Source organism: Schistocerca cancellata, chromosome 9 (genome assembly GCF_023864275.1).
Source record: "Schistocerca cancellata isolate TAMUIC-IGC-003103 chromosome 9, iqSchCanc2.1, whole genome shotgun sequence".
NCBI classification, from domain to species: domain Eukaryota; kingdom Metazoa; phylum Arthropoda; class Insecta; order Orthoptera; family Acrididae; genus Schistocerca; species Schistocerca cancellata.
In genome coordinates this window covers 14,067,211-14,090,203 of record NC_064634.1, presented here as the reverse complement: position 1 = coordinate 14,090,203, position 22,993 = coordinate 14,067,211, and the positions used below count along the sequence as shown (strand labels likewise).

Sequence of the window (22,993 nt, the reverse complement as noted above, 5' to 3'; positions counted from 1 at the left end):
CCTTTTTCCATACCTGTTGATATGTAGGCTGTGCCTAGCAAAAGCCCACCTGTCAATAACACCAACAGAAACCAAATCTACATTCGTTCCAGCACCTGACAGAAGAATTTGATCTAACTCCATGTTGACTCAACTTACAGAGCTGCTCAAGTGGGGATGATGTAATGCTTCAAAAAGGAACCAACAAAACAATTGTATGGATTTATTCTACACTATCTGTACCAGGTCACTCCTGATGCTGTAACTATGGTCCCTGTCAGTACTTTTTGCTGCTGCAACCACTATTACAATATGATCTTCCTTTCCAAAACCTTTGCATGAGGAACCTATATACTTTCCCACATGGTTAAAACTTGCAGTTTGCTTAAAAAAATTTGTGACCTGCTGCTTGTTGTGTTGTTCGTCCTATAACAACTAGCCCACACCTCGTCCATGATAATACCGAACTGCAGGACTGTATTCCTCTTTCCTACTTCCTCTAAAACCACTGGTTTCCTGTAAAAATCCTACTTTACCTTGGTCAAACACTGCAGAATCTTCTTCATCTAACTGAGGTAGCAGGGCGAAGCTATTTTTTTGTGCAAATGACATAACTGTCAGATACTGTTCTCTTCCTATGGCCCCTGTTTCGTGCAGTCACTTCCCACTTCTCATTATTCATGTCTCACCTTAACAATTCCAATTCCATCCTTGCGTTGTCAAGCTCTTCTTAAGAGCCCTTCTTTATCCCTCCTGTCCAGCTATTTTTTGTCTCATGCACAGACTCAGTAGTACTATGGATGAGTCTCACTTACATTGTGATACACCCCAGAAACAACTAGCATATGGCATCTCAGTCTTCACACTCATGAATGTTTTCATACAATATTGGAAGCTGGGTCCCCTAATAAGAGTTTACTCTTAATCCAACAATTATGCACTTACTATATAATTTAAGTTACATGTATAGTTATCAGGACACAAGAGAAACAAATAAAATATAACATGACTGCCGAAATCATCACTGATCCCCCCACCATGTTTCACTCTTGGGACGTAAACTCTGCCAGAAGTTAGAAACGGTGTGAAACAAGATTCATCCAACCAAATGACATTCTTCCATTGCTCCATGGTCCAGATCTTACAGCTTCGGCACCATATTTGCTGGTTACAGGCATTTCCGTCACTAATGACTGGTTTTGGAATTGCAGCTTATCCAGTAGTTCCCTGCTTATGGAGGTCCTTTCATGTTGTTGTGATGCTGACAGGGTTTATGAGTGCAACATTCAGTTCTGCAGTTGACTTTTGCAGCTGTCCTCCTCTTAACTCATCCATTCAGCACAGACTTTCATCCACATTGTGACTTAACAGAAGCTGTTTTTCCACTTTCCCTGTACGTGGTACAAATCTTTAGTATGGTGCCTTTTGAAACACCAAATACTACGGTTTCCTTGGTTATGAAAGCACCCACCATGCAAGTAACAAATGTTTGACCACTACTGCCACTCATAACATATTGAGGATAATCCACAGGTGCCATTCGTGGTCAAATACAGTAGCATAACATGCAGGGTTGGCTAGCATCTGTTTTTAATTCAAGCACATATTTCTCATGTTGTTTCCATATTTTTATCCATCCCCTGCACATGTATTTATAGTAAGTATAAACTGCTGGTCCTCTGCACCAAATGATGATCTGTTGTATGTCTTCCTGAATTTTATTCTAAATTTTTGTTGAAACTTTCCTACATACAGACGGTGAACAGCCTCAAAAAGCTTTTGGCAACATTCACCAGGTTAATTGTATCTCTCTTTATATGAAGTTCATTTATTCAAGGTCATCATTGAACTTTAAAACCAAATGCTGGCTGCATTACATTAATTTTTCTTCTTCATTTTATTTTTTTGTTTTCCTATGTGAAATTTTATGCATGTGCACCTATGGTTTGATGTAGATTTTAATACCTAACAGGTCTGTTTTAAAATTCTGTCCTCATCTGAGATGGTTTTACCTAATTATGCAAAGAAAGTATGCTGTCATGTTGTCACAACACTGATGAACCATCTGTTCTTTTCTACAGGAAAAAGTTGAGTATCTTTGAATCTGTGTTGACATTTTTAACTTTTTGTTTTTTCCCCATTTTAATTGTTTATTTGTGGGCAGGGGGGGGGGAGGGGAGCAGGTAGGTGTTTGACATTTATTGCTTTTGCCTATGTGGGTTGATATAAAATATAAAAATACTCTATAGTATTCTATTCAATTTTGAAAAGGTACAACAGTAATTGGACATGGCTGGGTCCATCATCGATAAATACAGACAGATAGTCATTCCTTCTTCATCACTGGTGACGTCAGTTCCCCCTGTGCTGTTTGAGAAAACATTCTTTCTTTGCTTTAATATAGATACTATTGTTGTGACTGCAATTTATGGTGGATTTTGAAGCTCATTTTGATCACTGCTTTCAGTTTAAGGATATGGAAACTGAAAAAGAAATGTTAATAGCAAGCAACAAGTCCTTAGCTGAGTTCAACCTGTCTAAGGAGCCTCAGTTACAAGAAGGAAAGCGCCGCTTAATGGAACTAAGTGAGAAAGGCGAGGCAATATCCCAGAGAGTGGAATCAAAATTGAGTGAAATTCGTAAGTATCATAACTACTATCCAATTCGCTTACAAATATGATTGTCATTTCTCATTGTAGCATGAGTATACTGATAATTTTTTCATAATTAGTGTGACTGAAACATTTATTAGAAGACAGGAGTCTTGTCAACTGAGATTAGAGGGACTGTCATACTCACTGATTGGTTTTTATTAATATTTTCAATTTGTAATAGTTGAATGGTACAGATAACATGAGATACTACAGATTTTTCTAGATTTCAGTAAAAAATTCCACAGAAATGAACGAGTCATTTCTTCAGTATAGCTTCGAAAGATATTTTCCTTCATAATCAACAGAATTGGTCTTTCAGTCTATCTTTGGGAACCATATTGTAAATGAAGCTTTAAATACTAACAAAAAGAAAAATGTTTTATTTTTGAGAGATACCATTTCTGAAATAGCTTTGTGTTTCTGCATTAGAACTCTAAAAGAACTGTACTTCCTCAAGTTTGCACAGGTATGATCATTTGAAATTCAAGAAATATGCCTCTGGGATCACTAACTTCCTGCATACATAAACGAAGAGAGAACTTTAAAAAACACACTACTTATAAAGACAGCATATACTATGGACAACTTGATAAATAACTCTTGACAGATGGGTTGGGGGGGGGGGGGGGAGAATGAAAGATTCTGGGATGGGCCTAGGATGTCAGTAGGGAATGGAAGTTATGCTGGACTCCTGGAATGGTATTTCTGTGTCAGAGCTTCTAGGTGGAGGAGACTGAAGGTTGGCAGAAGTCTTCCATCAGTTAGTCACTGTGATTCATCACTACAGTGGTGGAGACTTTGTCTGCAGGGAGGGTGATTAAATCAGGATATGTTTCCAGGCTGCAAATGGCTATCCTTTCTTATATCCAGAATTTTGTATTCTTGATCAGAGTTCTGGGGAAGGATGGTGTGGCCAAGTTGGAGGTGGTTTGGTTGGAGGTGAGGGGTCATGGTTGCTTGTTGGTGTGAACGGTGAAGAGGCAGGGTTCCATGTTGGGAACTTGACTTTGGTTAGAGGGGTTGGTACCAAAGAAGTGTTTCCACTGGAGAGATCAAGAAGAGGAGAATAGGTCTTTGACGAGTCTACTATGGTTAAACTTGGATGTGGGGCTGAAGTCGAGACCCTTTCGTAGGACTGAAACATCAATAGGATTGAGGTTTTTGGTGGAAAAGTTAAACCATTTGGAATCCCTATTTTGTGGAATCTCCTTCCTCACTCCACTGACCTTTGCACATCCACCTTCTACATTTATTTATTTATTTAGCATATGGCGCTACACACATGGTTTACACTTATTACATTATGAAATTATATGATAAAATACATTATAAAATACATAAGTGAAGGATACATATTCAGATAAAATATAATATATAAACACAATAAAAATTAACATCACAGCAGATATTTTGCGTTACACAAGTCTTCAAATTCTGACGTCCAAATTGGCGATCCATTCGAGGCTGGGCTGTGTGGCGTTGAAGAAGTCAGCCTGAATATCCTGGTAGACTCTTAATTCACAGTCCTGGGCGATGTGCTGTGTTGTTTGATTAGGTTGCCCCCAGTCAGCGCTAGGGCTGGGCAGCTTCCCCCACTTGTGTAGATTGTGTGCACATAGTCCATGTCCTGATCGGATTCTGTTGAGGCTTTTCCATAGCTGTCGTGGAAGTTCAAAGCACTTAGGTTTCTCTGACGGACAGATAAGTTCATGATTGTCAGGGGAGGCACTATCACTCCAGCTCTTGTGCCATTTAGTATCCATGCTGAAGTTGTCAGCTGACAGTTATTGGGCCAGTCACAAAGGGGGATTTCTGGAGTGGAGTCGTGTTCTTTCCAAAGTTGGGACATCTTCATGGATAGGAAGTAGGGGGTTATTCATTATTTTTGTTTATTCCTTCATCAGAGCTTCCTGTCTTCACAGGGAGGGTGGAGCTATAGGACTAAGTGTTGGAAGCCAATATAGTGGGATAGTCTTTATGCATCCAGTTATGGTTCTCATAGCAGCATTGAGCTGGGTGTCCACCTTGTTTACATGCTTGTTGGTTAACCACACTGGTGCACAGTACTCGGCTGCAGAGTACACTAAGGCGAGTGCAGAGGTTCGTAGTGTGTCTGCTGCTGCTCCCCAGTTAGTGCTGCAGAGCCTCTGAATGAGGCTGTTCCGTGAGCTTATTTTATTGGATAAATTTTCCAGGTGTCTTTTGAAGGATAATGTCCTATCTAGAGTGACCCCCAGGTACTTTGGATATGGCTGATATCGCAGTTGACTGTTATTCGTATGAAGCTTCAGCTCATATCCTGCCATTCTATTGTTCAAATAAAAACAGCTGACTTCACTCTTGGTGGGATTTGGTATTAGCCTCCATTTGGTGAAATACTCGTGCGTTTTGTTTAGGTCAGTTGTGACGATGTTTTCAGTGTCTTCAAACTGCTTGCTTTGGGTAGCTAGGGCCATATCATCAACATAGCTGAACTACCTTGAGGTGGTTTAAGGCAGGTCAGAGATGTAAAGATTAAAGAGCATTGGTGCTAAAACTGATCCTTGAGGCAGTCCATTGTTCAGTTTCCTCTGTTTGCTTACGTCATTACCCTGTATCACCTGGAAGTATCTATCCGAAAGCATGTTGTTGACAAGTCTCAGTGTCATACGGCAGGGGATTACTTTTATCAATTTGTGTAGAAGTGTCATAGGCAGCTAGTAGATCTATGAAAGCTACCGCAGTCTCTTTTTGTTTTTGAAAACCTGCTTCAATATATGTCGTTAGACTTAGAACCTGGTCTGTGCAGCTCCTATTGGATCTGAAACCTGCCTGCTCTGGTGGGATGACTTCTAGAATTTGTGGGCCCAGCGTGTTGGGGAGTAGCCATTCCAGAAGTTTGTAGCAGCAGCTGAGAAGAGCGATAGGGCGGTAACTTTCAGCTTTATCTGATGGTTTGTTTGGTTTCAGCAGAGCAATTATTTTATTAATTTTAAAAGCTTTTGGCAGGCAGCCCGATGTTAGTATGCATGAGTAAAACTTGGTCAGCCATTTCTTCGTTTCCTTCCCACATTGAGTCAGGCATTCAGGGTGCATTCCATCATAACCAGGCACCTTACCCGTTTTAACATAACTGAGAGCAGCTTGTAGTTCTTCAATTGTGAATCTCCGAGAGTGCTCAGTTTCTTGAGGTGTTGTTTGCTTTATGTTTCTGTATTCCCTTTTTACTTTTTGTGTGTGGTGTTTGTCTCGTGGTGCTCTAGATAGTGATACAATTTGACTTGCTATCTGGTCTGGTACCACTGTACGAGCTACTTTGATTGGTGGTTTACTTCCCCCCTAACTTCTTTAGTAAGCTCCAAGCTTCTACATGCTTCCCGAAATCTGCAAACCCAACAATTCTGGGGGCTGCGTTGTAGCTGCTTATTGTGCTCCCATCAAAGAAACCTCTCTTCTCAACCAACACCTCCAACCAGTTCCCTGTGGTCTAGCCTCTCATATCAAAAATACAAACCACTTCCTTCACTGACACTTGACCATCCCTGCCCAGTTACTCGCTGGTCCCTACTGGTTGGTGTTGATGCTACCTCACTGTACACCAATATCTTGCTTCTATCGAACATTGCCTCTCCCAATGTCCTCCCGACTTCAAACCCATTACCTCATTCCTTACACACTTCCCAACTGTGTTCTTACAAACAAATGCTTCTCTTTTTAGGGTAAACTACATAAACAGATCAGCGGCACAACATGGTCACCTGCATGGCATCCTTCTATGGTAGCCTGTTTATGGACCATAGAAGAAACCTTCCAAGCCTCGCCGAACCCCAAACCCCTAGACATCTTACCCTCTTTTCTTCACAGCCTCAACACCTTCTCGCCCATCCACTTCACCTGATCCTCCTCATCAGAATACGCCACCTTCCTAGACATTGACCTCCACTTTCTAATAGCTCCATCCATACCTCTGTCCATACTGAGCCCACTAACCACCAACAGTACTTGCATTTTGACAATCGTCACCCATTCCACACCAAAAAACAACTTTTTTACAGCCTGGCCACACTCGTACAGCATATCTGTAGTGTCAACAATTAACTTGCTCACTGTGCTCAAAAAAAGCCTACATGGACAGCATCTACCCCCTACACCTAGTTCACAAACATATTTCCCATGCCATATCTTCACATACTCCTAATCCTTCCACCATCCCCAGGAGTCAGCTGCAAAGGAATTCCCCCTTTGCCAACCAATACAAACCCAGGCTTTAGCAACTGAACCATATTTTTTGCCACTGCTTTATCATCATGCCCAGAAATGAGGGACATCCTACCCTTGTTGTCCGCAGCTCGTGGTCGTGCGGTAGCATTCTCGCTTCCCACGCCCGGGTTCCCGGGTTCGATTCCCGGCGGGGTCAGGGATTTTCTCTGCCTCGTGATGACTGGGTGTTGTGTGATGTCCTTAGGTTAGTTAGGTTTAAGTAGTTCTAAGTTCTAGGGGACTGATGACCATAGATGTTAAGTCCCATAGTGCTCAGAACCATCCTACGCTTGATCCTTTCCATCCCTCCTCAAGAGGTATTCTGTCACCTATCCGACCTAAACAACATACTGGTCCATCCCTATTCCATGTCCATTCCCAATCCCTTTCCACAGGATTTGTGTGTGTGTGTGTGTGTGTGTGTGTGTGTGTGTGTGTGTGTGTGACCCAGGTGCAAGGCCTACCTTATTCACCAATCCTTGATTTTCTGCACAGCATTTTATATGGGCATCCAACCAGCTGTCCACCAAATTGAAGTTACCATCAAACTGTAGCTGAGTACTAAGTTAACTACCCAGTGCCACTACATGCTGCTGAGCACAGTATGTTAGAGTTCAGTGGCTGAAAGTCCATCCTTTTGCTATTTTTATTCCCCCCCGTCTTTCCATTGAGTGGTCTTCTTGGTGTTAACCACAATGGGATTAGGTTTATGATTTTGGGCACTTTTTATTCCTATCTGGCACTTTATAGAACTTTTTGTCTTTCACTACATGGTTCCCATTGTTGGCTTTGACCCACTATACCTCTTCCAAATTGTACAGACATGCAAATCATGCAGGGGATGTGAGCCAACACCTTTTGTGTCTTTCTTGCCTTTCTATGTTCACACCCGTCCTTTTGGGAAAAGTAATACACTCAAAACTCAACACACCGAGTACCTGCGTAATAGTAGCCCCTCGACCACGCAGGGATCGGGCTGTTGGTGCCTGCACTGGAAACTCCCAATGCACCCAAGGAGCATGTGCCCAAGTGCCAATTATGGTTGGGTCACAGGGACTGCAGGCAACAGTTACCTGGCACACGTTACCCTGGCACACGTATGGAAAGCCCCATTTGGAGTGGGTGGCACCAAAACTGATGACACATGAATGAAGTGGCTCAAACTTTCTGCTTCCCCACTCCAGGGGGCTCACGGTTCTTTCGTGAGTTCATGCGTGGTGCACACGGGACCCCGAGCTATTCCAGCTCATTCTTCATTCCCTAGCAGCATTTCCTTCTCCCTGCCCCCTCCCCTCCCCCCCCCTCCCTATCCCTTCTCCTTCCCCGTTGCCACCTTCTTCCCCTGTCTCTGTTTTCTGATTTATGTTGACCTGGCTGTTCTTTTGGTTTCCTGTATTGGTTGCAATTTTGTTCCTTTGCCTGTTTTTTCACCCTTTTGGCATTTCGGTCCCCACTTGCAGTTTGACCTCCACTTCAAAATTTCCTGTTTTTAGTGTGGGCCATATGGGGAAGAAAACCCTCCCCAGCATCTACAGTGTGGATTCACAGGTCACCAGCACATGTAGCCAGTCCGTGTGGTAGTTATGTACCCACATGGCTGAGCTGCCTGACAACACGGGGATCACACTACTGATACCTGAGCTGTTCCTTCCCCGTGTATGCCAAGGAGTGGTTGCTTTTCTTCTTGGAGCATCGGAACTCCTGGCAATGGCCACCATGCCAGATGGCCCTTGCTGTGGCTGAGTGGAGCCCATGGGGAGAGCCCCTGGTTGGAGTGGGTGGTATCAGGACAGACGCTTGGCGCTTGAAGCGTATGAAGCTGCAAAAAATCTGGCCGTTCTCACACGGCCATCTCTTTGAATGGTGAAGATCCTTAAATGCTGCCTTGTACGACCTGGCAACCTTCCCTTCCCTGGCTACCCCATGGTAGGAGGGCTCGCCGTCTTGGGCTGAAACCCTTTCCCCGTTACGTTGTCTGTGCTAGGACAGATGGGGATACTTTCACTGCCACACAGCCAATGTTTTTGTGGAAAATATCTAGGACAAGTTTGGTGAAGGGGAGTCTATTAGTAAGATGCAGTCGGGCTCCCTGTTGATCAAAGCTTCTTCTGCCACCCAATCCACAGCTCTTTGTGCTTGTGATTGGCTTGGCAACATTCCAGTGTCTATCATTCCTCACCAGTCTCTGAATATGGTCCAGGGTGTCATGTTTCATAAGGACCTCATCCTTCAAACTGATGAGAAACTCCAGGCTAATCTGGAGCGGTGTGGCGTTCATTTTGTTCGACATGTGCAGAAGGGTCGCAAAGACAACCACAGCGATACTGGTGCCTTCATTCTGGCTTTTGAGGGAGATACCCTCCTAGAGAAGGTCAAGGTTATGTGCTACAGATGTGACGTGAAGCCGTACATCCCTTCACCTGTGTGGTTCTTTCGGTGCTTGCATTTTGGGCATATGTCTTTCCACTGTGTGGTGACTGTGGCCACTCAGTCCATGAGGGAAGCCCTTGTGTTCCGCTGTCTGTGTGTGTCAACTGTTCTGACCCCCACTCCCCTCTCTCGCCTGATTGTCCGGCTTACAAGAGGGAAAAGAAGATACAAGAATACAAGTCCCTGGATTGCCAAAAGTATAAGAGACTCCACCCGGTGTCACTATCTTCAACTTTTGCCTCTGTTATTTCCTTTCCTCCTGCTTCTTCTCCTCCCTCGTCTTTACCCCAGCCCCGCCCCACTCTCCCCCTCCACCTCCCCTGCAGTTCCCACAACCTCCCGTCAGGGAATCGCTCCTCCTCCCCGGCCGAAGAAGTGGCGCCCTTTTTCGGCATCTGCCGGTGATAGGGCTCACTCTCAGGAACCTTCTGCCAAGCGTCTCTCAGTCCAGAAGACTCACCACCACTCGGGCAGAGGCGCACCAGTTGTGCACCCCAAGTTCGCCACTCTCTTTCGGTCGCCGATCTGGCAGACACCTGTACTCCCCCTGTGTCCTGCCCTCCTCCACCTCAGAAAGAGAAGGAGAAGAAGAAGAAGAAGAAGAAGAAGAAGAAGAATAAACATAAATCCCACAACAAGGTGCCCCTGGTGCCCCCATAGGTGCCAACTCCTCTCTCACAACCTGAGTCTGACATCTTATTTATGGATGTCACCCCATCCTTGTCGGTGACAACTACTGACAAAGTGGCCTGACCTGCTCCTCGGCTCCTTCATGCCTACTTTGGACTCACGCCACATGATCATCCAGTGGAACTGCAACAGATACTATTGTTACCTACCGGAAATGCAACTTCTTGTGTCCTCTTATTCTGCATTCTGTCTTGTTCTCCAAGGAACGCATTGCCGTGATGACCACTCTCCAACTTTCCGTGGTTATCGGGTTTTCTGTCAGAACCGTTCTGGTCCTTGGATAGCATCTGGTGGGGTCTGCACTTTGGTTCGCTCCGATGTCCTTAGTGACCGGATCCCCCCTACATACCACATTGGAAGTGATAGCGGTTCAAGTGCAAACAACTCCGGCAATCACCCTTTGCAGTGTCTACCTCCCTCCAGGTTGGCCACTTGCTTATGTTGCAGCATCTACCTTACCCCTACCCACTTCAGTCCCACTCACGGCACCTTCTCTGCTATCGATCTCACGATCTCCTCCCCTGCCCTTGTGGCTTCCCTACATTGGTCATCCCTGGCTTCCCTACATGGGTCATCCCATGATGACCATTGTGAAAGTGACCACTTTCCAGTGACACTATTGTTCCCCTGCTGCCTCCAGGCAGACAGGCCCCCACGTTGGGCATTCCACTGGGCCAATTGGCCTTGATACATGTCTGCTTTGACACCTCTCTGCTGCTCTTCTTCATGCAGTTGGCAATGCTGTTCCCCTGTCCACAGGGCTCCCTCATCATCGGTCGGTACCATGGTGGACCGAGGACATCGCAGTTGCTGTCCAGGACCGCCAACGGGTGCTGCAGCGATATGAGCGAAACCCCTCCCAGACCAACCTTCTCACTTTTAAAAATCCAGAGAATCAGATACTTACCCCCTTTTCCTTTCACGATTCCAGCTGCAGATATGCAGATTTACGTCAAATCGCTCTTTGCCCAACAGTGGAATACCATCTGGAGCGCTACTGCTCATAGTAATAAACTCCGCACAATCAAGGTGTCTACTGCAGTTTTGGGCACGTCTTTCCGCCCCTCTTGGAAAGAGTTCACTGTTCTATGCCGTTTACGCATTGGCAATACCCGGCTCACCCATTGTTTCCTCCTACTTAACGACCCACCCCCACAATGTGGTTGTGGCGCCAGACTGACGATATCTCACATATTGGTGGCATGTCCCCTTCTTTTGACGCTTTGTGCTAATTATAATCTTCCTGCTTCCTTAAATTTAATATTAGCAGATGATCCATGGATGGTTGACCTGACCCTCAGTTTCCTCCGTGAAAGTGGTTTTTATTTCCAGATATAAGGTTCTCCTTTAGTCTTGGAGTAGGGACGAGTTGGTTGTGGTTGGGATTCCTTTTGCAGTTTTCACGGTCTGTGACCCCATGACTGCCCCCTTTTTTTCCAGTTTTTATATTTGGTCTCACCTTTTATCCTTTTACTGTGTTTAATGTTCATTCTTTAATAATTTGACTCCTCTGACTGAATCCGTCTACTTTTAGCAGACCCTCTTTCTTATGTAACCCACTTTTGAATTGCGGGACTGATGACTTTGCCATTTGGTCCCACACTCTCTCAATTAATCAATCAATCAAACTTTCTGCCCCAGCAGTCTCTTCTGAAGAAATGCAGAGAGATAAGAACCCATAATGTTTCCTCCCTTGGCTGCACTGTGGCAGGAACATAAGCCCCTCAGTAAGCCTCTCGCTGTACTTAGTTTGCTGTAGGACTGACAGGGGTTCCTTTTTGGCCACAAAGCCATTACCGTATTTCTCCAAATGATCACGGATGTAAACCATACCTCAGAAATTAGACTTGGAGAGAGAGGGAGGCACTCAAAAATCAAACCAAATATGATTCATGATATGATGGATAAAGTATAAAGTGAACCCACCTCTCAGGGATTTGCGAGTAGTAGCACTTATTTGTAGTAATTCATGTGGAATTAAATTCAACCTATTGAACACAAAATTACTGTTATGTCACAAATACTGACAGCAGTGGGAATTCATAGTGTCTGTCAAAATATTCCAAGCAAAACTAGAGATCTGGGACCACTGAGAGTTTTATACTGTACTGCAACACATGTTTGAGTTGTAATTGTCTTTCCATATCAAATGAATGTCATCCAATGTATTTTTTTCTTTCAATAAAGTATGGTGTTCTCATTAAAGAGAGTTAAGTTTTCCATTAATTTAAAGGATATAAATTGGGTGAAAACAATCCACATACTCAAGATACTGATTTGTATCACCTTTGGTAGAAGTTAGACAGGTTGCTCAATTAGATTACTTTCTTAACATTCTAAACAATTATAAATTGCCTACAGAGGATCACACCCTACCTCCCCCCATGAACCATGGGCCTTGCCGTTGGTGGGGAGGCTTGCGTGCCTCAGCGATACAGATGGCCGTACCGTAGGTGCAACCCCAACGGAGGGGTATCTGTTGAGAGGCCAGACAAATGTGTGGTTCCTGAAGAGGGACAGCAGCCTTTCCAGTAGTTGCAGGGCAACAGTCTGGATGATTGACTGATCTGGCCTTGTAACAATAACCAAAACGGCCTTGCTGTGCTGGTACTGTGAACGGCTGAAAGCAAGGGGAAACTACAGCCGTATTTTTTCCCGAGGGCATGCAGCTTTACTGTATGGTTTAATGATGATGGCGTCCTCTTGGGTAAAATATTCTGGAGGTAAAATAGTCCCCCATTCGGATCTCCGGGCGGGGACTACTCAGGAGGACGTTGTTATCAGGAGAAAGAAAACTGGCATTCTACGGATTGGAGCGTGGAATGTCAGATCCCTTAATCGAGCAGGTAGGTTAGAAAATTTAAAAAGGGAAGTGGATAGGTTAAAGTTAGATATAGTGGGAATTAGTGAAGTTCGATGGCAGGAGGAACAAGACTTCTGGTCAGGTGACTACAGGGTTATAAACACAAAATCAAATAAGGGTAATGCAGGAGTAGGTTTAATAATAAATAGGAAAATAGGAATGCGGGTAAGCCACTACAAACAGCATAGTGAACGCATTATTGTGGCCAAGATAGATATGAAGCCCACACCTACTACAGTAGTACAAGTTTATATGCCAACTAGCTCTGCAGATGATGAAGAAATTGATGAAATGTATGATGAGATAAAAGAAATTATTCAGATAGTGAAGGGACACGAAAATTTAATAGTCATGGGTGACTGGAATTCGAGTGTAGGAAAAGGGAGAGAAGGAAACATAGTAGGTGAATATGGATTGGGGCTAAGAAATGAAAGAGGAAGCCGTCTGGTAGAATTTTGCACAGAGCATAATTTAATCATAGCTAACACTTGGTTCAAGAATCATAAAAGAAGGTTGTATACATTGAAGAACCCCGGAGATACTAAAAGGTATCAGATAGATTACATAATGGTAAGACAGAGATTTAGGAACCAGGTTGTAAATTGTAAGACATTTCCAGGGGCAGATGTGGGCTCTGACCACAATCTATTGGTTATGAACTGCAAAAAGGTGGGAATTTAAGGAGATGAGACGTGGATAAATTGAAAGAACCAGAGGTTGTTCAGAGTTTCAGGGAGAGCATAAGGGAACAATTGACAGGAATGGGGAAAGAAATACAGTAGAAGAAGAATGGGTAGCTTTGAGGAATGAAATCGTGAAGGCAGCAGAGGATCAAGTAGGTAAAAAGACGAGGGCTAGTAGAAATCCGTGGGTAACAGGAGAAATATTGAATTTAATTGATGAAAGGAGAAAATGTAAAAATGCAGTAAATGAAGCAGGCAAAAAGGAATACAAACGTCTCAAAAATGAGATCGACAGGAAGTGCAAAATGGCTAAGCAGGGATGGCTAGAGGACAAATGTAAGGATGTAGAGGCTTATCTCACTAGGGGTAAGATATATACCGCCTACAGGAAAATTAAAGAGACCTTTGGAGATAAGAGAACCACTTGTATGAACATCAAGAGCTCAGATGGAAACCCAGTTCTAACCAAAGAAGGGAAAGCAGAAAGATGGAAGGAGTATATAGAGGGTCTATACAAGGGTGATGATGTACTTGAGGACAATATTATAGAAATGGAAGAGAATGTAGATGAAGATGAAATGGGAGATATGATACTGCGTGAAGAGTTTGACAGAACACTGCAAGACCTGAGTCGAAAGAAGGCCCCGGGAGTAGAGAACATTCCATTAGAACTACTGACAATCTTGGGATAGCCAGTCCTGACAAAACTCTACCATCTGGTGAGCAAAATGTATGAGACAGGCGAAATACCCTCAGACTTGAAGAAGAATATAATAATTCCAATCCCAAAGAAAGCAGGTGTTGACAGATGTGAAAATTACCGAACTATCAGTTTAATAAGTCACAGCTGCAAAATACTAACACGAATTCTTTACAGACGAATGGAAAAACTAGTAAAAGCCGACATCAGAGAAAATCAGTTTGTATTCCGTAGAAATATTGGAACACGTGAGGCAATACTGACCTTACGACTTATCTTAGAAGAAAGATTAAGGAAAGGCAAACCTACGTTTCTAGCATTTGTAGACTTAGAGAAAGCTTTTGGCAATGTTGACTGGAATACTCTCTTCCAAATTCTAAATGTGGCGGGGTAAAATACAGGGAGCGAAAGGCTATTTATAATTTGTACAGAAACCAGATGGCAGTTATAAGAGTCGAGGGGCATGAAAGGGAAGCAGTGGTTGGGAAGGGAGTGAGACAGGGTTGTAGCCTCTCCCCAATGTTGTTCAATCTGTATATCGAGCAAGCAGTAAAGGAAACAAAAGAAAAATTCGGAGTAGGTATTAAAATCCATGGAAAAGAAATAAAAGCTTTCAGGTTCGCCGATGACATTGTAATTCTGTCAGAGACAGCAAAGGACTTGGAAGAGCAGTTGAACAGAATGGACAGTGTCTTGAAAGGAGGATATGTGATGAACATCAACAAAAGCAAAACGAGGATAATGGAATGTAGTCGAATTAAGTCGGGTGATGCTGAGGAAATTAGATTAGGAAATGAGACACTTAAAGTAGTAAAGGAGTTTTGCTATTTGGGGAGCAAAATAACTGATGATGGTCGAAGTAGAGAAGATATAAAATGTAGACTGGCAATGGCAAGGAAAGCGTTTATGAAGAAGAGAAATTTGTTAACGTCGAGTATAGATTTAAGTGTCAGGAAGTCGTTTCTGAAAGTATTTGTATGGAGTGTAGCCATGTATGGAAGTGGAAAATGGACGATAAATAGTTCTGACAGGAGGAGAATAGAAGATTTCGAAATGTGGTGCTACAGAAGAATGCTGACGATTAGATGGGTAGATCACATAACTAATGAGGAAGTATTGAATGGAATTGGGGAGAAGAGGAGTTTGTGGCACAACTTGACGAGGAGGGGGGACCGGTTTGGTAGGACATGTTCTGAGGCATCAAGGGATCACAAATTTAGCATTGGAGGGCAGCGTGGAGGGTAAAAATCGTAGAGGGAGACCAAGGGATGAATACACTAAGCAGATTCAGAAGGATGTAGGTTGCAGTAGGTACTGGGAGATGAAGAAGCTTGCACAGGATAGGGTTGCATGGAGAGCTGCATCAAACCAGTGTCAGGACTGAAGACCACAACAACAACAACGAGGATCACTTTCAGCGCAGATGATCCACACGAAGCGTGACTTGTGTATTACCATCATTGTGGAAAATCTTTCTCCTGCAGCATATCCTATGTCTGTAAATCTTGTTCACCAAACAGGTTGGGACACGGATACCTAGAATACACATGGCCATAATTAGGAACCAGACAGCGGGGCACTGTAAGCAGTGACATCACAGGCGAGTCTGACTGCACTGCGTACCTGAAAACAGTCAGGATTTATTGTTATATCAACATCCCAAATATTGGCAGCATTGAGAAGTGGCATAATGTTTATGCATCTGCACGCCCATTCCTTTTACGCCGTCTCAACACTATCCGTTTGGCCACGCGAGTGACTTTTACACCAGCCTGGTTGAGAGTCTGTATGCTGAAGCTGCTGAACTACCACTATCCTACTGCCGTGACTTTCTTCTCAGCAGGTATGCATGCCATTTGTCTGCCTTGCATGGCACCCCTCCTATGTCTCTTCTGATGATGATTCCTTAGATCATCAGTATGGGGCTCGTCCCTCTTCTCCGTTACCTCTTGGAGTCTGCTTTCGCCACTTGCTTTGGCGGCTTAACTTCACGCTGCCTGCAACTTTCCCAGCGGGTGTGAATCCTTCACCACCTTAGTTTTGTGAAGCGGCGCATGTTAACCTTGGCCTTCATTTGCTTCCTAAGGACACTACTCCATCCTCGGTCTATCGCCTTCAGTTTAACCACCTTCGCATGGAACTTAGCAATAGTACCTTTGTATACATTGATGGTTCTCAGACTGACCGTGGGGGTCAGATGTGCCATCGTCATTGGCATCCGTGTCCTTCGATATCAGCTTCCGGCACACTCCTCAATATTTACAGCCAAGCTTTTTCGCCTTGTATCAGGCCATGGAGTACATCCAGCAGTATTTACAGCCGAGCTTTATGCCTTGTATCAGACCCCGAAGTACATCCAGCTACACAGCCTTCCCAATTGTGTCCTCTGCCCAGAGTCAATCAGTGCCGTCCAAAGTCTGTGTGCACTGTACACTGCTCATCCCGAAAGTACAACTGGTCCAGGAAAACTGTCACTTGCTCACTCTTCGTGGAGCCAGTGTCATTTTTCTGTGGGTCCCTGGACATATCGGCCTGCCAGGAAACGAGGCTGCTGACACTGCTGCCAAGGCTGCAGTCCTCATACCTCAGCCCGCGAGTACCTCTATTCTCTCCAATGATCTCTGCGTTGCCATCTGCAAAGAGAGGTGGTGTCCCTTTGGGATCATCAGTGGTCCTCCCTTCACAGGAATAAGCTTCAGCTTATTAAGCCTCTCCCAGCACCTTGGACGATGTCCTCTCGGCCCTCCCGCTGGGAGGAGATCATTTTAACTCAACGTATTGGGCACTGCCTTTTGAGCCATCGTCATTTGCTCAGTGGGGCTCCCCCACCACATTGTATGCATTGAGCCCAAATTTTAACTGCTGGAATGCCCTTTTTTTACCAATTTAAGTTCCAGCTCGGGTTTGCCATCTGATTTATCAACCGTTTTAGCGAATAACGTGAAGGCTGTCGACTGCTTTTTCCTTTTTATCCACCGAAGCAATATAGAGAAGGCTATTTACTTTTTAGTTTTGGGCCGCCCTTTTTTATCCCCCACGTGCCCTTTTTAGCTGTCTCCTATTCTGTCCATTCGGACTGACATATAGTCGTTTCCCTCATCTCTGTGTTTGTGTTCTATAGTTTTGACTTGGGCACTTGTGAACCCAGGTGTTTTTTGCACCCTAAAATAAAACAAAACAATACTGCCATCAATACATGACACAACTACCCAGCAAGTGTCGAAAACACACAACAGTAATAGTTTCCTGCTGGGAGAACAGGACAACAATAAAGTCCTAAAAGGGAGGTAGACACATTCTGTTTTGTTGGAACATCCTAACCTCACATAAACTGTAATTGTGAGGTTTAGGGAGAAACAGTCTGCTTATTTACTTGACAGTGGCAAGCAGAATGACTGCTGGCAAAATTGACTTCACTGTTTCACATCTTGTGACTCATAACACAACCTACAGTCCTGTCATTTCAGCATTTTTCATAACATCTACATCTATATCTACAGGGTACCTCCCACTGTACCAGTTATAAGGGTTTCTTCCTGTTCCATTCACACATGGAGTGCAGGAAGAATGATTGATTGAGTGCCTCTGTGTGTGCAGTAATTGCTGTAATCTTATTCTCATGATCCCTGTGTGAGTGATGTGTAGATTCTGGTGGAGACAGCAGCATGAGAAAAGTCTGTGGCAGTCACCCATGAATTAACTCAGAAGGGCTCTTCCAGCTATTGGAGTGGCTCAATAGGTGCCCAAAAACAGCTTGAGGGCCTCGTTTGTGGAAGCAGAGTGCACCATGGCTTACATCATCTTCTTGAAAGCCTGCACCATCTGTCCCGCCTCCCCATTGAACTGCGGTTGAACAGGGTGGTGAGCAAGTGTGTGATCCCTTGGACCTCACAAAAATGGGCAAACTGGGCGGAGGTAAACTGAGGTCGTTGTCGGAGATGATGGCTGATGGGAAACCCTCAATAACAAAGATGTGAGACAAGACTTGAATGGCATTTGCTGACATGGTATAGAGGAGTGGTGGATGTAAGTAGACTTGGAGAAGTCGACCACAGTGAACCGCATCTGCTGCAATAAAGAGCTGGCAAAATCAATGTATAGATGCTCCCGGGAGCCCACGAGGCCAGGGCAATGAAACCTTGGCGGAGCTGGCTGCTGGTGGGCGTACGTGGTGCAAGACTGAATCATCGACTCATCTCTATCAATAACCTGCCAATAGGTATGCTTCCTTAGCAAAAAAAGACATAATGTCTTATGGAATAACAGCAATCAGTGATTTTATAATGTTACTTAAAATCTGTCTTGATTGCAATTTTTTTTTAATTTTTATTTTTTATTCATATGACTGGTTTTGGTTCATTCAGAACCATCTTCAGATATGATATTTCAGTTACAGGAGTAACCCGTCCAAATCCAGCAACTTTCACATGCTACGTCACATAAAATTGGTTGGCAGAGTGCACGTCATTTATATTAATTATAACACTATTACCGACAGGTGGCGTCTGGAACATTTGTTACATTCCATTTGCACATACTGTATGTTTTACTATCTGTGCTATGTTTGACATATTTCTGATTTTTACTTTTGTGTCATTAGGAGTAATCCCTGCGTCTAAGCATGTTTTGTTAAATTTTATTTTCAAGGCACTCTGTCAACCAATTTTATGTGATGTAGCATGTGAAAGTTGCTGCATTTGGACGGGTTACTCCTGTAACTGAAATTTCAGATCTGAAGATGGTTCTGAATGAACTGAAACCAGTCATATGAACATTAAAAAAAAATTTGCAATCAAGATGGATTTTAAGTAACATTATAGGTATGCTTCCACCATGGAGGGAGAGTCAGGGCCAGAGGGTGAAGTATGTCTTCAGAGGACATTGGTCTTCAGAGGACATTGGGTGTCCATGGGCAATCTCTGATGCCAGCCATGCCAAATCCACTGTACAATGGAACTGAGTGTGGAATCCACTCATGTGTGAGCTGCAACTGATGACCCACTGAGTGGGAATTCCTGAAGGGCAAATAACAACTTAGAGTCTTGCTGAAAAAGTCTGATTTCCTGAGCATCAGACACAGGATCTGGGCCAGTCAGCAAACAAGACAGAGCATAGGCATTTGTGTGATGATTGGAAGTTTTGCAGATGGAAACAATGTCCAATGCTGAAGCCTTTGTGCCATTTTGTACGGGAGTTCAGATCAAGGACCAGATATTGTGAGTAATGTCCTGTGGTCTGTAATCAATTGAAATTTCACTCCGTACAGTTACGTATGGAACGCCTTCACTTTGTAGGCAAAGCTAAACGCATGGCTAAATGTAAACGAAAGCAGTTGGGTGTTAGCCATTGCAGTCCTGGTGGGATAGCACTGCTCTGATTCCATGCTGTGAGGTATCATTGGCAAGGAGAAGGGGCCCAGCAAGTACAGGACGAGGTGCACTGGCAATTGCAAAGCCTGCTATATTTTATGAAATGCTGCCTCACACACAGGTGGCCACACAAAGTGAGCCCCCTTGTTATGCAGGGCATTGAGAGAGCAGTGAGCTTGGCAGCCTGGGGAATAAATCGACTGTAGTAGCTAATCTCCCTAGAAAGGACTATATTTCTTTCAGAGTTTGGGTGTGGGGCATGTTGTTGATGGCCTGCACGTGGACTGTGGTCAGAAGGATGCCTTGTTTGCAGAGGAGGAAACCAAGTTACTCCTCACAGGGCTGGAAAAACTTACACTTACTGATGTTACATTTCAGGCTCTAAGTCAATTAGTGAGAAAATGAGGACTGCAAATTCTGGAGGTGCTCAGTTACAGATGCCCTTGTCATGATGATGTCTAAATAATTGCCACATGAGGGAACACCCTGAATCAGCTGTTCCAAGGATTGCTGAAAAACAGCTGGGGCACTAATAATTCCAAATGATAGCTGATTATACCAGTACAAGCCAAAGAGTGTGTTAAAACACCAGCAGGTTGCAGAAAACTTAAAGTAACGGCAGCTGCAAATGTGCCTCTGGCAGCTCAGTCTTCATGTAACAGGCTTCATTCTGTAGCCTGGAGAACAGGCCCACTGGTCATGGAATTTGACCTTCCTATTATGATTTGATAATAATTTTAAATTATTTTCCTTTCCTGGTCCAAGGAAAAAAAAAAGAAATAAACTAAAAGTTTCATGATGAGTCAAACACTGCTGCCACAATATCTTTTTGAATTTCTAAGAGATCATGCGTGAACATGGAATCTTCGTCATTTATTATCCCCCTACCTCTTTTTCTCCTCCCTTTCCTGATCAAAATTTATTCAGTGCAATGAAGATGGAATGTTTTGTGTTTTATCTGAATAAGGATTAACCTATAGAAGTCCATTTCGATGTTTATATTCTTTCTCATTTCATAGGTCAGCGCTCTGGAAACTCAGCATTGGAGACCACTCTGGCATTGTTGCAGACAGCAGCTGCAGAAACAGAAGAGGAATCAGAAGTAAGTGTTGCATACTGCCACTGTTGTCTTGAAATGGGTGTGTGCAGTATGATGATTTGTTATTCATGAAAGGGAAGGCCATTGAGTGATAATGAAAAAAGTCGGAGGGTATTTCACCTGCTTCATACATCTTGTATCCCATGTGTAATAGTTTTGTCAAGCCTGTCTGTCCTGAAGATATCAACAGTTCTTACAAAGTGTCATCTGCTCCAGTTGTTTCAACTTAGATGTCTCGGTGCTCTGTCAAATTGTTCTCACTGTATCATATCTCCTATCTGTTCTTCATCTTCATCCTCTTCCCTTTCTATAACATTGCCCTCAAGTTCATTTCTCTTGTATAGACCATCTATATACTCCTTCCACCTTTCTGCTTTCCCTTCTTTGCATAGGACTGATTTTCTGTCGAAGCACTTGATATTCATACAGGTGCTTCTCTTTTCTCCAAAGGTCTCTCCAAGTTTCCTACAGGCAGTATGTATCGCCCTCAAGTGAACTACGCTTATTTATCCTTGCTTTTGTTCGCTAGCCATTCGTGGTTAACCATTTTTCCCTTGCTGTCAATCCCATATTTTTTAGACTTTTGTATTCCCTTTTGCCTGCTTCATTTGCTGCATTTTTATATTTTCTCCCTTCATTAGTTAAATTCAGTATGATCTGTGATATCTAAGGATTATTACTAAGCCTTGTCTTTTTTCGTATTTGATCCTCTGCTGCCTTCACTATTTCACCTCTCAAAGCGACAGACTCAGCTCCTACTGTATTCCTTTCCCCTGTTGTAGTCAGTCATTGCTTAATACTCCCTCTGAAAAATTCAACAACCTGTGGTTCTTTCAACATATCCAGGTCTCAGCTCCTTAATTTCCTACCTTTTTGCAATTTCTTCAGATTAATTCACAGTTCATAACCAATAAGCTGTGGTCATAGTCCATACCTGCACCTGGAAATGTCATACAGTTTAAAATATGGTTCTGAAATCGTTGTCTTACCATTATATAGTCAGTCTGAAATCTTCTGGTGTCTCTTCCATATACAGAACCTTCTTGCTCCCTCCCCCCCCCCCCCCCCTTCCCCAATAGAAATCATCCTCCATCATAATTAAATATTCATCTTCTTTAACTGTCTGAAAATTTTTAATCTCATCATACATTTAAGCAATTCTTCATCATCTGCGGAGCTGGTTGGCATTTAAACTTGTACTACTGTTGGGGGTGTTGGCTCCATGTTTACCTTGGCTACTATAATGCATTTACTGTGCTGTTCATGGTAGCTTATCTGCATTCCTCTGTTCCTTTGTCAATTATTAGATCTGCTCCTGCAGTTACCCATATTTGATTCCGTATTTATAACCCTATACTCACCTGCCCAGAAGTCCTATTTTGCTGTCACTGAACTTTACTAATTTCCACTATAACTAACTTTGTCCTATCCGTTTTCCTTTTCAAATTTTCTGACCTGCCTGCCTGGTTAAGGGATCTAACATTCCACACTCAGACCTGTAGAATGCTAGTTTCGTTGCTCCTAATGACGGCATCCTCCTGAGTAGTCCCAACCCAGAGATCCGAATGCGGGACTATTTTACCTCGGAAACATTTTAGCCAAGAGGGTGCCATCATCATTGAACCATACAGTAGAGCTACATGCCCTTTTGAAAAATTATGGATTTAGTTTCCCCTCGCCATTTGCAGCACCAGCCCAAAAAAGCCATGTTGGCTGATGTTACAGGGCCAGATTGGTCAATCATCCAGACAGTTGCCTGTGCAACTGCTGCCCCTCTTCAGGAACCACACATTTTTCTGCTCTCTCAGCAGATAACCATCATTGTGGTTGCACCTATGGTACAGCTATTTGTGCTGTTGAGGCATAAAAGTAACCCCACCACTGCAAGGTCTGTGGGTCCATGTACTAATAATATAACATGTTTTTGCTACAGAATAACATTGAAGATCAGATGAGTAGATTGGCTGACAAATTTAATACTGTATCAAATCAGGGAGACACACATCTTGATGTAAAAATGGGTATGTTAACAGGACACATCCTGAGACATCAAGTCACAATTAATGGAGGAAGTTTCAGATGTGTGGGGGAGGGGGGAGGTAAACTTGCAAAAAGAGGCCAAGGCTTGAATACAGTAATACAATGAAAGCGAATGTAGGTTGTGGTAGTTATGCAGAGATGGAGAGGCTTGCACAGGATAGACTATTGTGATAGCTGCGTCAAACCAGTCTCAGACTGACGATGACGGTGACAAAAACAACAACAATCACCACCACCACCCACCACC

The 22,993-nt window shown here is 43.5% G+C and overlaps 1 protein-coding gene across 1 annotated transcript in view; it reads left to right on the top strand.

Annotated features, from left to right (window-relative positions):
• Window positions 1–22,993, top strand: part of LOC126100679 (vacuolar protein sorting-associated protein 37B) — a 64,320-nt gene that overhangs the window by 37,160 nt on the left and 4,167 nt on the right. The window contains exons 2-3 of the mRNA XM_049911297.1: window positions 2,447–2,618; window positions 20,627–20,709. Of these exons, the coding sequence (XP_049767254.1) occupies window positions 2,447–2,618; window positions 20,627–20,709 (255 nt within the window). The remainder of the gene's footprint in view (window positions 1–2,446; window positions 2,619–20,626; window positions 20,710–22,993) is intronic.